The 15,452-nt window shown below is 47.4% G+C and overlaps 1 protein-coding gene across 1 annotated transcript in view; it reads right to left on the reverse strand.

Annotated features, from left to right (window-relative positions):
- LOC138363372 (uncharacterized) overlaps positions 1–902 on the reverse strand; it is a 25,640-nt gene extending 24,738 nt beyond the window's left edge. The window contains exon 1 of the mRNA XM_069322402.1: positions 855–902. Within this exon, the coding sequence (XP_069178503.1) occupies positions 855–902 (48 nt within the window). The remainder of the gene's footprint in view (positions 1–854) is intronic.
- Positions 903–15,452: the final 14,550 nt, after the last annotated feature.

Raw genomic sequence — 15,452 nt, forward strand, 5'->3', positions numbered from 1 at the left:
CGACAATCCGAGAGCGCTCGGTGGTCAACTCCTTACCTTGAGGTTACCTTGAGGTGCTTCCGGGGCTTAGCGTCCCCGCGGCCCGGTCGTCGACCAGGCCTCCTGGTTGCTGGACTGATCAACCAGTCTGTTAGACGCGGCTGCTCGCAGCCTGACGTATGAGTCACAGCCTGATTGATCAGGTATCCTTTGGAGGTGCTTATCCAGTTCTCTCTTGAACACTGTGAGGGGTCGGCCAGTTATGCCCCTTATGTGTAGTGGAAGCGTGTTGAACAGTCTCGGGCCTCTGATGTTGATAAGAGTCCCTCCCTTGTCTCTCATTTTTCTTAAACCAGTAGTAGCTTCCCCCCCCCCCCCCTTGTATTCTTCAGCATCTGGGGATCTTTTCTTGACGCCTGTTCTTAACTCTACATTTATCTGAATTAAAGTTCTTTACAGTCTCCGTGGTGTAGTAGGAAGACACTCGCCTGGCGTTCCGCGAGCGCTATGTCATGGGTTCGTATCCTGGCCGGGGAGGATTTACTGGGCGCAATTCCTTAACTGTAGCCTCTGTTTAACGCAACAGTAAAATGTGTACTTGGATGAAAAAACGATTCTTCGCGGCAGGGGATCGTATTCCAGGGACCGTAGGATTGAGGACTTGCCCGAAATGCTACGCGTACTAGTGGCTGTACAAGAATGTAACAACTCTTGTATATATCTCAAAAAAAAAAAAAAAAAAAAAAGTCTAGTAGCCGTTTTTCCGACCATTACGTATTTGTGTTTGCGTGTGATGGATGTTGTTGTTTAAGATTCAGCTACGGAACAAAACATTTCAAGTAGCACGGGCTATGGTGAGCCCGTATTGGACTTACCTGGCACAGGAGTGAGGCTGTAACTGGTGTGATGGAACTCGCGGTCATCTTTATACATCTGGACATAGGCAGATGTACAGGTGAAGGAAGGAAGACGTGGCCATGTAGATGTATAATACTAACTTGCATATACATTTTGTTCATCTAGGCTGCATTGAGACAGGGCTCTCTCTCTCTCTCTCTCTCTCTCTCTCTCTCTCTCTCTCTCTCTCTCTCTCTCTCTCTCTCTCTCTCTCTCTCTCTCTCTCTCTCTCTCTCTCTTCTCCTTTCTTCAGCATCCTCTTACTTCTCCTTTCTCTCTTCTTTCTCCTCTCTTCTCTTTCCTCTCCTCCTTTTCTCTCTCTCCCTCGACCTCCTCCTACTCCCCTCCCTCTCCCTCCCTCCATCTCGACCTGTATAACTCGCTATAATCCATCACAGGTAATAGAGTCAGTTTTCCCCCATGTTATGAGGCCTGTTATAGACCACAATACCCATGAGTTTGGACTACAACACTCCCTATAACATGGGGCTTGCACATAGATACTGCCTATAACATGGGTCAATAATTTACACCATGATAACAAGCGAATAGGATTATGGTCTTGACACATGGAGTTGAGATAGGGGTTAGAATGGGGGGTTAAGATGGAATTAAGAAGGGGGTGTTACAATAGGGGGGGATAAGATGGGACAAAGATGGGGTTAAGATGTGGGTGGTGTCTGAAATCTTGCTGGGTTTGTTGTCAGTATTGCTTGAGATATCTCCCCAGCCTTGAACTATATAAGCCTGGCAATCTTACCCTCCACTCCCTACCCCCCTCTCTCTCTCTCTCTCTCTGTCTCTCTCTCTCTCTCTGTCTCTCTGTCTCTCTGTCTCTCTCTCTCTCTCTCTCTCTCTCTCTCTGTCTCTCTCTCTCTCTCTCTCTCTCTCTCTCTCTCTCTCTCTCTCTCTCTCTCTCTCTCTCTCTCTCTCTCTCTCTCTCTCTCTCTCTCTCTCTCTCTCTTCTCTCTCTCTCTCTTTCTCTCTCTCTGTATATCGAGTGTTTTCCATGTGTTTACATTTCATTCAATCCTTCCATTTTATCGTATTCTTTAAACCTTTACTCTCACGTACCCTATCCTCCCCTTTCTTCTTCTACTTTCATTTCTAACCCATTTCCTGCCTCTTCCTACCCATCCTCTCGTATCTCCTCCCACACCCCTATTCTGCTCCATCACCTTCGGCGTCTCTCACATTGTCTTAATCAGGTCATGCTGAGGTCACGGGTCACAGCCGGGGCTGGGCTGGCTTCCGAACTTTGGAGGTGCGGTAAAGGGGGTGAAAGGGGAGGGGATGAGAAGCATGGGAAAGGGAAGGGGGGAAAGGCGAAGGGAAGGGGTAAAGAAGGGAAGGGAGTGAGAAGGCTAAAACGAAATGCTATTCCACGGTTTGTTTTAATTGTCTTTTGCTACTCTAATTCTTGTTTTTTTACTCCTTCTTTGTATCATAATCTTTATCAGTATTATTTACGTTTCACTTTACCAATGCGCGAGGTTCGTGTTGCACGAATATTTGTTTACCTCTTCTGCATCCTTGGCAAGATCAGCTGTTTTGCAACATGGGGGAAAGTGCACGACGACGACGACACCCTTGCACCTGTTATGAGCTGCACCTATCATTACCAGCCCAGGTATTGCATGAACGTACTTCTATAATAGTGAAGCAGAAAGCGGGTGTATGTGTGTTTATAGGGGGAATGTATGTGGGTGTGCGCTTGAGGGTGGAGGGAGGGGGGGGGGTATGTGGGTGTGTGCTTGAGGGTGGAGGGAGGGGGGGTATGTGGGTGTGTGCTTGAGGGTGGAGGGAGGGGGGGGGGTATGTGGGTGTGTGCTTGAGGGTGGAGGGAGGGGGGGTATGTGGGTGTGTGCTTGAGGGTGGAGGGAGGGGGGGGTATGTGGGTGTGTGCTTGAGGGTGGAGGGAGGGGGGGGGGGTATGTGGGTGTGTGCTTGAGGGTGGAGGGAGGGGGGGTATGTGGGTGTGTGCTTGAGGGTGGAGGGAGGGGGGGGTATGTGGGTGTGTGCTTGAGGGTGGAGGGAGGGGGGGGTATGTGGGTGTGTGCTTGAGGGTGGAGGGAGGGGGGGGGGTATGTGGGTGTGTGCTTGAGGGTGGAGGGAGGGGGGGGTATGTGGGTGTGTGCTTGAGGGTGGAGGGAGGGGGGTATGTGGGTGTGTGTTTGAGGGTGGAGGGAGGGGGGTATGTGGGTGTGTGCTTGAGGGGTGGAGGGAGGGAGGTATGTGGGTGTGAGTGTGTGTGTGTGTGTTTGAGTGTGAGTGTGTGTATATTTGAGTGAGTACTCACCTAATTGTGCTTGCGGGGGTTGAGCTTTGGCTCTTTGGTCCGCGTGTGAGTGAGTGTGTGTGTGTGTGTGTGTGTGTGTGTGTGTGTGTGTGTGTGTGTGTGTGTGTGTGTGTGTGTGTGTGTGTGTGTGTGTGTGTGTGTGTAGTTTATATCGTGATGATGGAGTGGAAACAGTTATTAGTGAACCAAGCAAACTATATATGCCTATGTATGCTGGAACCGTATATATAGGCCCAGGTACCCAACACATACCTGGATCTCTCTAAACCGTTCAAAAACTCTACGGAAAACTAATATTCGATTTCAGAACTCGTCAAAAGCGCAGGGGGTCACTGTCGGAGCCCATTTCTCTTAATGGGATGCAATGTGGTTGCCTCTGAACAGCCTATGACAGTCCCATTCCCCACCCCTACCCCATGTGTCATGTTGAAAAACAAATAGACAATCTCGTTTATATATAAAGAAGAATATTATCATATATAATTTGGTGTATAATTATATATTATCATATATAATTTGGTGTATAATTAGGCCAAGGTTAGGTTAGGTTAGGAATTATTTCTATTTGCAGTAAGTGAATGAAGCAATTGCTAAGATATGTATGGGGTGTGGTAGTCTATTGTGCACCCCATACTCATCCTGTGAGCGGTAGTGTATTGTACACCCCCATACTCATCCTGTGAGCGATAGTTTATTGTGCACCCCCATACTCATCCTGTGAGCGGTAGTTTATTGTGCACCCCATACTCATCCTGTGAGTGGTAGTTTATTGTGCACCCCATACTTATCCTGTGAGCAGTAATGTATTGTGCACCCCATACTCATCCTGTGAGTGGTAGTTTATTGTACACCCCCATACTCATCCTGTGAGCGGTAGTGTATTGTGCACCCCATACTCATCCTGTGAGTGGTAGTTTATTGTACATCCCTATACTCATCCTGTGAGCGGTAGTGTATTGTACACCCCCATACTCATCCTGTGAGCGGTAGTGTATTGTACACCCCTATACTCATCCTGTGAGCGGTAGTTTATTGTACATCCCCATACTCATCCTGTGAGCGGTAGTGTATTGTGCACCCCCATACTCATCCTGTGAGCGGTAGTGTATTGTGCACCCCATACTCATCCTGTGAGCGATAGTTTATTGTGCACCCCATACTTATCATGTGAGCAGTAATGTATTGTGCACCCCATACTCATCCTGTGAGTGGTAGTGTATTGTGCACCCCATACTCATCCTGTGAGCGGTAGTTTATTGTACATCCCTATACTCATCCTGTGAGTGGTAGTGTATTGTGCACCCCATACTCATCCTGTGAGCGGTAGTTTATTGTACACCCCCATACTCATCCTGTGAGCGGTAGTGTATTGTACACCCTTATACTCATCCTGTGAGCGGTAGTGTATTGTGCACCCCTATACTCATCCTGTGAGCGAGTCATCCGGCCAGTCAAGGATGACTCTGCAGGCTTCATTTTGCATTTTATGTTCAAGTGTATCAATACTGTTGCTATGATACAGGACTAAGGCATGATAGTCTATCAGAGATTCTAGCTTCTCTAACATTTACACCGCATTGAAAGGCTGTATCCTACAATGCTTCCAAGACCCTCGTGTCTGTCTTTTCAATGTTAATGTAATGGTTGCATTGTTTATAATGTTGATATTAAATGCAGTTAAGATACAAGAGACAGAGATTTCAGGGTATTTGCGGGAGTCAGTCTGTTTAGTATGTTAGCAATCTTTCGGGTTTGTGGTTCACTTTTAACATTACTAACTTCTCTATTGTGAAGCAGAGTCTTTTTCTTGTTGAACAGAAGGGTCAAGGCTTTGACGAGCTGCATGTCTGCAATTTAGAAATATTTTCTTTTCACGATAGGTGTGTGTTGAAGGTATCATTTGTGAAGCTAATAGTTTGTAAGACTTCTTGGAATTGAGTGGTTGAAATGGATTTGTTGGAATTGAATTATTAATACGTCGAGCAGGATGTGACTTGAGGTTCCTTGACTACCTCAAGGTATCCTAACCCATCCTAACTTCACCTAACTTGAGTAACTTGACCTAACTTGACCTAACTTGACCTAACTTGAGGTGCTACATAGTTTTACCAGCTTGACACCTTCTTTTGCTGAACACTTACGCGAATGTCTATAGTCACATTAATTTAGTTTCGCTTTTGTAGCCTTGGTACAGTACAGAGGACTTCCGGGAGGTAAGATAACCTTGTATTCACTGTCAAAATTGACCAACTATAACAACCATTTCAGCTAATGCATATATATAGGATCACTTCTTTTTTTAGCAATTATCAAAGTCATTTCTCAAATCAAAAAATGTTTTGTGTATGTATCATCCATCTCCTTTGACAGTGTAAAAGGTTGTGACACAGTTGTGGACATTTTTACCATGAGTGAAACTATAAATGTTATGTGATATGTGCTCTCTAATTCTATGCAATAGTCTATCGAGTGCCATTCTCTCTCTCTCTCTCTCTCTCTCTCTCTCTCTCTCTCTCTCTCTCTCTCTCTCTCTCTCTCTCTCTCTCTCTCTCTCTCTCTCTCTCTCTCTCTTTCTCTCTCTCTCTTTCAATCTCTCTCTCTCTCTCTCTCTCTCTCTCTCTCTCTCTCTCTCTCTCTCTCTCTCTCTCTCTCTCTCTCTCTCTCTCTCTCTCTCTCTCTCTCTCTCTCTCTTTCAATCTCTCTCTCTCTCTCTCTCTCTCTCTCTCTCTCTCTCTCTCTCTCTCTCTCTCTCTCTCTCTCTCTCTCTCTCTCTCTCTCTCTCTCTCTCTCTCTAACGATCCTCCACATGTAATTGGTCAGTGAGATGGGAGTAAAAGCCTCAGAAAGGGAGAGGATTCGAATCCAGGGTCTAGGAAAACCAACAAGAAAATTATATTTTAATCCTGGAAACTCCGAGTCCTTCAGCGAGTAATTAAAAAGAGGTGTTTAGAGTGCCATAATAAAGATAAAATCCGAGTTATCCAGAAAAACTTTGTGCCGTGTTCATAGTTGGATTCACTAACTTGTAGCCAAATGGTACAGTAGTTTTGGATTGTAAATTGATTTAATTTAGAATTGAGATGAGTTGCCTTCCTCTGACACAGAAAGTTTCCTTACTTTCAATTACAATCACTCCTTATTTATTTATCTCTTTGTATATCTCTTTCTTATTGGTTAAGACTTTGTTTCTTAGGTTAGTGAAAGTCATTCAGGTAGGTTCTTCCTCAGGTAGGTTCTTCCTCAGGTAGGTTCTTCCTCAGGTAGGTTCTTCCTCAGGTAGGTTCTTCCTCAGGTAGGTTCTTCCTCAGGTAGGTTCTTCCTCCACAGGAAGATGCTCGTACATCAATTGGTGTGCCATGACTCGCCATGACTCGAGTCGCTCACATGAGGGGAGCCGGTCGGCCGAGCGGACAGCACGCTGGACTTGTGATCCTGTGGTCCTGGGTTCGATCCCAGGCGCCGGCGAGAAACAATGGGCAGAGTTTCTTTCACCCTATGCCCCTGTTACCTAGCAGTAAAATAGGTACCTGGGTGTTAGTCAGCTGTCACGGGCTGCTTCCTGGGGGTGGAGGCCTGGTCGAGGACCGGGCCGCGGGGACACTAAAGCCCCGAAATCATCTCAAGATAACCTCAAGATATGACTGCTGAGGTACCTCACTTCGTCTAGGAGGAGAAGGAAAGAAAGAGAGAAAGAGAGAGAGAGAGAGAGAGAGAGAGAGAGAGAGAGAGAGAGAGAGAGAGAGAGAGAGAGAGAGAGAGAGAGAGAGAGAGAGATATTTAATATTAAGGTTGAAACAATCTGAAATAAATAGAAGAATTAATGAGTGAGAGAGATGAATGGTGATTGAACATGTAAGGGGTAGTTTACCCATTACCCTTCGCTTAGTTCCTCCTCCTCCCCCTCTCTCTCCCCTCCCCCCCTCCCCCTCCTCCCCCGCATCATGGCGCCCTCTAGCGCCCGTCACCTAGACACTGTACAGGTTCCCGGTAGTGTCACTGTTAAGACGATAGCATCTTAATCGGTGGTGAGACGCTCCCAGGATCACTCTTTGTTCGTGGCCAGCCCCTGGGAGCCTGCACAGCATCTAGCATACTGCACAGGCTCTTAGGGTGCTGTACAGGCTGTGTGCGATGCTGCACAGGCTCTAAGGGTGCTGTACAGGCTGTGTGCGATGCTGCACAGGCTCTGAGGGTGCTGTACAGGCTGTGTGCGATGCTGCACAGGCTCTAAGGGTGCTGTACATGCTGTGTGCGATGCTGCACAGGCTCTAAGGGTGCTGTACAGGCTGTGTGCGATGCTGCACATGATCTAAGGGTGCTGTACAGGCTGTGTATGATGCTGCACAGGCTCTAAGGGTGCTGTACATGCTGTGTGCGATGCTGCACATGATCTAAGGGTGCTGTACATGCTGTGTGCGATGCTGCACAGGCTCTAAGGGTGCTGTACATGCTGTGTGCGATGCTGCACAGGCTCTGAGGGTGCTGTCCAGGCTGTGTATGATGCTGCACAGGCTCTAAGGGTGCTGTACAGGCTGTGTGCGTTGCTGCACAGGCTCTAAGGGTACTGTACAGGCTGTGTATGATGCTGCACAGGCTCTAAGGGTGCTGTACAGGCTGTGTGCGTTGCTGCACAGGTTCTAGAAAGTTGCACATACTCTGGGAATAGGACATTCGCTGTGACGTTGCTCAGTCTGTATGATGTTGCACAAGCTCTAGGATGTTGCACATGCTCTAGGATGTTGCACAAGCTCTAGGATGTTGCACAAGCTCTAGGATGTTGCACATGCACTAGGATGCTGCACATGCACTAGGATGTTGCACAAGCTCTAGGATGTTGCACATGCTCTAGGATGTTGCACATGCACTAGGATGTTGCACATGCACTAGGATGTTGCACAGGCCTTAGGATGCTTTACAGGCTACATGAATATCTATAAATGGAAATTTCTGCCTGTCTGTCCAATTGGAAATTCAGTCACTTGGGACTTGCTTCACGCATTTTTTCCCAGTAATTGCTGTCGGGTATGTGCACAACATGGTCGAGTCGGGCTTCGTTGCTAGAGAAAACAGTGCCTCGAGATGCTTTAAACCTACGTCACCCCGAAGAGAATTTCTCGCAATACTATATGACAAGACTCTGAATTATATTATATTTTTGTAATATCAGGAACTGTATAAGATGATGAGGCAAAAATACAATTAAAATATACATTATAATGCTTACCCTTCAGGCATTATAAATCTGATTATTTGGAATGCTCCCCTTAGTCACACACAGAGATAACACTAACGTGATGCATCAAATGATTAAGGCAGTGTCTGGGATGCTCCCGGACGCAGGTTCGAATCCTCGTCATGGCCCTTGTGGATTTGCTTCCGTTAGTCTTTATGGGTTGTGTGTTGTTGAGTTGTGAGGAGTGTTCTTGTAGTGTTGTAGATTAGTGGTGTTGTTGGAGACGGGGACTGGAGAGGGTGAGGAGGCGGCTGTAAGACAGGGGGAGTGGGGGAATGGGTGGAGACAGGAATGGGGGGAAGGGGGAGTCGGGGAAGATTGAAGTAAGATGAGGGGCATGAAGAAGGGTAGAGGAAGGAAAGAGGGATAAACACATAGACTGAAACAGGAAGATAGACTGAAAAAAAAGAGATACACCGAGAAAAAGAGAGAAAGAGAGAGAGAGAGAGAGAGAGAGAGAGAGAAAGAGAGAGAGAGAGAGAGAGAGAGAGAGAGAGAGAGAGAGAGAGAGAGAGAGAGAGAAAGAGAGAGAGAGAGAGATCTGTGTCGACCCGGGCACCGCCGGCTAATCCACCTAGCAGTCAATATGTATTATTATTAATACATATAACTGTTTCCTTATTCTCATATTTAGCACCTGTTCATTGCCTGTTGTTTGCCTCTTGTTGATCAAGTTCTCCTTCCTGTTTCTCTGGTTCCTCTGTCTGCTCGCTGGTGTTCCTACAGTCTCTCAATACTGTCGTAGTGAACTGCTTTGCCACTTACCTACCTGAGACAATACTGTCGTAGTGAACTGCTTTGCCACTTACCTACCTGAGACAATACTGTCGTAGTGAACTGCTTTGCCACTTACCTACCTGAGACAATACTGTCGTAGTGAACTGCTTTGCCACTTACCTACCTGAGACAATACTGTCGTAGTGAACTGCTTTGCCACTTACCTACCTGAGACAATACTGTCGTAGTGAACTGCTTTGCCACTTACCTACCTGAGACAATACTGTCGTAGTGAACTGCTTTGCCACTTACCTACCTGAGACAATACTGTCGTAGTGAACTGCTTTGCCACTTACCTACCTGAGACAATACTGTCGTAGTGAATTGCTTTGCCACTTACCTACCTGAGACAATACTGTCGTAGTGAACTGCTTTGCCACTTACCTACCTGAGACAATACTGTCGTAGTGAACTGCTTTGCCACTTACCTACCTGAGACAATACTGTCGTAGTGAACTGCTTTGCCACTTACCTACCTGAGACAATACTGTCGTAGTGAACTGCTTTGCCACTTACCTACCTGAGACAATACTGTCGTAGTGAATTGCTTTGCCACTTACCTACCTGAGACAATACTGTCGTAGTGAATTGCTTTGCCACTTACCTACCTGAGACAATACTGTCGTAGTGAATTGCTTTGCCACTTACCTACCTGAGACAATACTGTCGTAGTGAATTGCTTTGCCACTTACCTACCTGAGACAATACTGTCGTAGTGAACTGCTTTGCCACTTACCTACCTGAGACAGACCACGATTTAATAAGGTTTCTTTCCTCAATCTCACACTTCAGGTAGAGGAAGCAAGTGTGTATAGGACCCATTCCGAAGACTCCTTCGTTCCTTTGATTGTGTGTAGGACCGTTTCCAAGGAGTCCAACAGGAGTGCCTCTCTATACAGGCGCTTGAGAACCTGGTATATATATATACTTCCTGCCACAGCTGGGCCACCATCTGTGAGACGCGTGACAATCCCACCTGATCAGAGAGAAGACTTCGACGTCTTCGAAACTGCCTCTTGTTTCCACCGTCGTCGCGAAGGAGCAGTAAGAAATATATAATGGTCTTCAAACTTGGCTTCAACACGTACCGTTCACAAATGAGGAGGCGGAAGGGAAGGGGGGGAAAGGGGGGGAAAGGGGGGGGGAGGGGGGGGAAGGCGGCGCAATAGGCGACTGGCAAAGGCATTCCGGTTGTGCCTGAGGTTCGAACGACGACCACGTGGTTGGAAACATCTCTTCAATATAAATTACCATCCACACTTTCGTGGAAATAAACATTCCATTCACCATGGGCTGTAGGACATTCGAACCGCGGACCCCAGGCGTGTGAAGCCGGAGATCTATCAACCGAGCTATTGAGTAGCCTTAATAAGGAAAGTTTCAGGGATTATTAAATCTCTCTCTTGAATATTAAATCTTCAATGCGCCTTTGAGTGGCTGACCTTGTGAGAGGTAAATAAAGGTCTTCAACCGGTTCCTAAAATTCTTTAGTTCACTTACAAGGGATGTGAAGACTGGGAGAAAGAATGCTGCCTAGTCTCTTGAATCATCGGGGGTCGAACCCTGCAAGAAGCGATGCTGTTGGTCTATACTGATCTCCCAAAGTGTTTAGGTCCCAGAGAGAAACAATTTTCTTTTAGTACGACGGGTATCTTTGAGTTGGTGGCGAGTACCTCCACACACGGGGGGGGGGGGGAGGTACCTTACCTTGAGGTGCTTCCGGGGCTTAGCGTCCCCGCGGCCCGGTCGTCGACCAGGCCTCCTGGTTGCTGGACTGATCAACCAGGCTATTGGACGCGGCTGATCGCAGCCTGACGTATGAGTCACAGGGGTAATAGAGGGGTAACTCGTTACACTGTTTTAATTTAACAAAAAAACCGCGAACCAGATAAAAATACACAAATCAGAGCCCAAGAGCTGGAGCTCAGCCTTCCTCAAGTATAACCACGGTGTTCTACAACCCCTCCACAACCAGCACTAGTCTCACACCAACTACACACTTAATAACAACACAACCAAACTATCCTCTCACCCGGAGACAATTACGTCCTGGAACAACAGCGTGGGACCCCCCCCCCCGCCAGCTGGAACAACAGCAGGGGGAGACAGGGCCCCTCTTCCCCCAACAGTGGAACAACAGCGTGGGACCTCTCTCCCCCAGCTGGAACAACAGCGTGGGACCTCTCTCCCCCAGCTGGAACAACAGCGTGGGACCTCTCTCCCCCAGCTGGAACAACAGCGTGGGACCTCTCTCCCCCAGCTGGAACAACAGCGTGGGACCTCTCTCCCCCAGCTGGAACAACAGCGTAGGACCTCTCTCCCCCAGCTGGAACAACAGCTGGGACCTCTCTCCCCCAGCTGGAACAACAGCGTGGGACCCCTCTCCCCCAGCTGGAACAACAGCGTGGGACCTCTCTCCCCCAGCTGGAACAACAGCGTAGGACCCCTCTCCCCCAGCTGGAACAACAGCGTAGGACCCCTCTCCCCCAGCTGGAACAACAGCGTGGGACCTCTCTCCCCCAGCTGGAACAACAGCGTAGGACCCCTCTCCCCCAGCTGGAACAACAGCGTGGGACCTCTCTCCCCCAGCTGGAACAACAGCGTAGGACCCCTCTCCCCCAGCTGGAACAACAGCGTGGGACCCCTCTCCCCCAGCTGGAACAACAGCGTAGGACCTCTCTCCCCCAGCTGGAAAAACAGCGTAGGACCTCTCTCCCCCAGCTGGAACAACAGCGTAGGACCTCTCTCCTCCAGCTGGAACAACAGCGTGGGACCCCTCTTCCCCAGCTGGAACAACAGCGTAGGACCCCTCTTCCCCAGCTGGAACAACAGCGTAGGACCTCTCTCCCCCAGCTGGAACAACAGCGTAGGACCCCTCTTCCCCAGCTGGAACAACAGCGTAGGACCCCTCATCCCCTCTGGAACACCACCTGGAGAATGGCCTTGGGTGAGAATATTACACCTGGTCTCTCCCGGCCCGCAGTCACCTGGCGCTGGCGCCTGGCGGGGCCCGTGTACCACAGGACACTCTTGGTGTGAGGCAGGGGACATGCCAGGGGTCAGGGGGGACATGTCAGGGGTCAGGGGGACATGTCAGGGGTCAGAGAGGACATGTCAGGGACTGTAAGCATAGCCAACATGCCTGGGGTCAGGGGGGGGAGACATGTCAGGGACTGTAAGCATAGCCAACATGCCAGGAGTCAAGGGGGGGGGGAGAACATGTCAGGGGGTCATAAGATATATTAGTCCTAAATAAAAAAAAATATTTTACCTTTTAATTCTCGAATCTTTAATTAAAAAAATAACATATAAAAAAAATAAGAGAAAAACTCAAAATCATTTTTGTACCACAATTCTTGCAGCTTAATAAAGTTCATCTTTATTCCCTCCAGCACGGGTCTGAGGCAAAAAGTGGCAGGGGAAAAAAACATTCGTTATTTCTTCCTTATCTTTCTGTTTTATCTCTCTCTTTATCTCTATCCTCTGCACGTCTCAGCCTCTCCAGCCTTGGGGGGGGGTGGGGAGGGGCAGCCATATGGCTGATTACCTCCAGGTATAATCTGTTTCTTTTTTGTTAAGTGTTTATCTCTGGATCATCTCATTACATTTGCTTATCTGTGTGTCTCATCCATTTCATTTCTCTCAATGTGTTTTTGTTTATGTGTGTCTCTTGACGGATGTGTATGTGCATGACTATGTCTTTGATCTTGACGGATGTGTATGTGCATGACTATGTCTTTGATCTTGACGGATGTGTATGTGCATGACTATGTCTTTGATCTTGACGGATGTGTATGTGCATGACTTTGTCTTTGATCTTGACGGATGTGTATGTGCATGACTATGTCTTTGATCTTGACGGATGTGTATGTGCATGACTATGTCTTTGATCTTGACGGATGTGTATGTGCATGACTATGTCTTTGATCTTGACGGATGTGTATGTGCATGACTATGTCTTTGATCTTGACGGATGTGTATGTGCATGACTATGTCTTTGATCTTGACGGATGTGTGTGTGCATGACTATGTCTTTGATCTTGACGGATGTGTGTGTGCATGACTATGTCTTTGATCTTGACGGATGTGTATGTGCATGACTATGTCTTTGATCTTGACGGATGTGTGTGTGCATGACTATGTCTTTGATCTTGACGGATGTGTATGTGCATGACTATGTCTTTGATCTTGACGGATGTGTATGTGCATGACTATGTCTTTGATCTTGACGGATGTGTGTGTGCATGACTATGTCTTTGATCTTGACGGATGTGTGTGTGCATGACTATGTCTTTGATCTTGACGGATGTGTGTGTGCATGACTATGTCTTTGATCTTGACGGATGTGTGTGTGCATGACTATGTCTTTGATCTTGACGGATGTGTATGTGCATGACTATGTCTTTGATCTTGACGGATGTGTATGTGCATGACTATGTCTTTGATCTTGACGGATGTGTATGTGCATGACTATGTCTTTGATCTTGACGGATGTGTATGTGCATGACTATGTCTTTGATCTTGACGGATGTCTATGTGCATGACTATGTCTTTGATCTTGACGGATGTGTGTGTGCATGACTATGTCTTTGATCTTGACGGATGTGTATGTGCATGACTATGTCTTTGATCTTGACGGATGTGTATGTGCATGACTATGTCTTTGATCTTGACGGATGTGTATGTGCATGACTATGTCTTTGATCTTGACGGATGTCTATGTGCATGACTATGTCTTTGATCTTGACGGATGTGTATGTGCATGACTATGTCTTTGATCTTGACGGATGTGTATGTGCATGACTATGTCTTTGATCTTGACGGATGTCTATGTGCATGACTATGTCTTTGATCTTGACGGATGTGTATGTGCATGACTATGTCTTTGATCTTGACGGATGTGTGTGTGCATGACCATGTCTTTGATCTCTGGAGGTCAACATTCTTCTGTGTTTGAGTTTCTTCGGTATTATATATTTCTCTTTGGGGTTTGTCTCTGGCCCTTCTCATCTTCTTGTGTGTGTGTGTGTGTGTGTGTGTGTGTGTGTGTGTGTGTGTGTGTGTGTGTGTGTGTGTGTGTGTGTGTGTGTGTATGTACTCACCTAATTGTACTCACCTAATTGTGCTTGCGGGGGTTGAGCTCTGGCTCTTTGGTCCCGCCTCTCAACCGTCAATCAACTGGTGTACAGATTCCTGAGCCTATTGGGCTCTATCATATCTACATTTGAAACTGTGAATGGAGTCAGCCTCCACCACATCACTTCCTAATGCATTCCATTTGCTAACTACTCTGACACTGAAAAAGTTCTTTCTAACGTCTCTGTGGCTCATTTGGGTACTCAGCTTCCACCTGTGTCCCCTTGTTCGCGTCCCACCAGTGTTGAAAAGTTCGTCCTTGTTTACCCGGTCGATTCCCCTGAGGATTTTGTAGGTTGTGATCATGTCCCCCCTTACTCTTCTGTCTTCCAGTGTCGTGAGGTGCATTTCCCGCAGCCTTTCCTCATAACTCATGCCTCTTAGTTCTGGGACTAGTCTAGTAGCATACCTTTGGACTTTTTCCAGCTTCGTCTTGTGCTTGACAAGGTACGGGCTCCATGCTGGGGCCGCATACTCCAGGATTGGTCTTACATATGTGGTGTACAAGATTCTGAATGATTCCTTACACAGGTTCCTGAACGCCGTTCTGATGTTAGCCAGCCTCGCATATGCCGCAGACGTTATTCTCTTTATGTGGGCTTCAGGAGACAGGTTTGGTGTGATATCAACTCCTAGATCTTTCTCTCTGTCTGTTTCATTAAGTACTTCATCTCCTATTCTGTATCCTGTGCCTGGCCTCCTGTTTCCACTGCCTAGTTTCATTACTTTGCATTTACTCGGGTTGAACTTCAACAGCCATTTGTTGGACCATTCACTCAGTCTATCCAGGTCATCTTGTAGCCTCCTACTATCATCCTCTGTTTCAATCCTCCTCATAATTTTTGCATCGTCGGCAAACATTGAGAGGAACGAATCTATACCCTCTGGGAGATCATTTACATATACCAGAAACAGTATAGGTCCGAGGACTGACCCCTGCGGGACTCCACTTGTGACGTCTCGCCAATCTGAGACTTCACCCCTCACACAGACTCGTTGTCTCCTGTTGCTTAGGTATTCCTCTATCCACCGGAGTACCTTCCCTCTCACTCCAGCCTGCATCTCCAACTTTCGCACTAGCCTCTTGTGTGGCACTGTATCAAAGGCTTTCTGACAATCCAAAAATATGCA

This window comes from Procambarus clarkii, chromosome 10 (assembly GCF_040958095.1).
Source record: "Procambarus clarkii isolate CNS0578487 chromosome 10, FALCON_Pclarkii_2.0, whole genome shotgun sequence".
Classification (NCBI taxonomy): domain Eukaryota; kingdom Metazoa; phylum Arthropoda; class Malacostraca; order Decapoda; family Cambaridae; genus Procambarus; species Procambarus clarkii.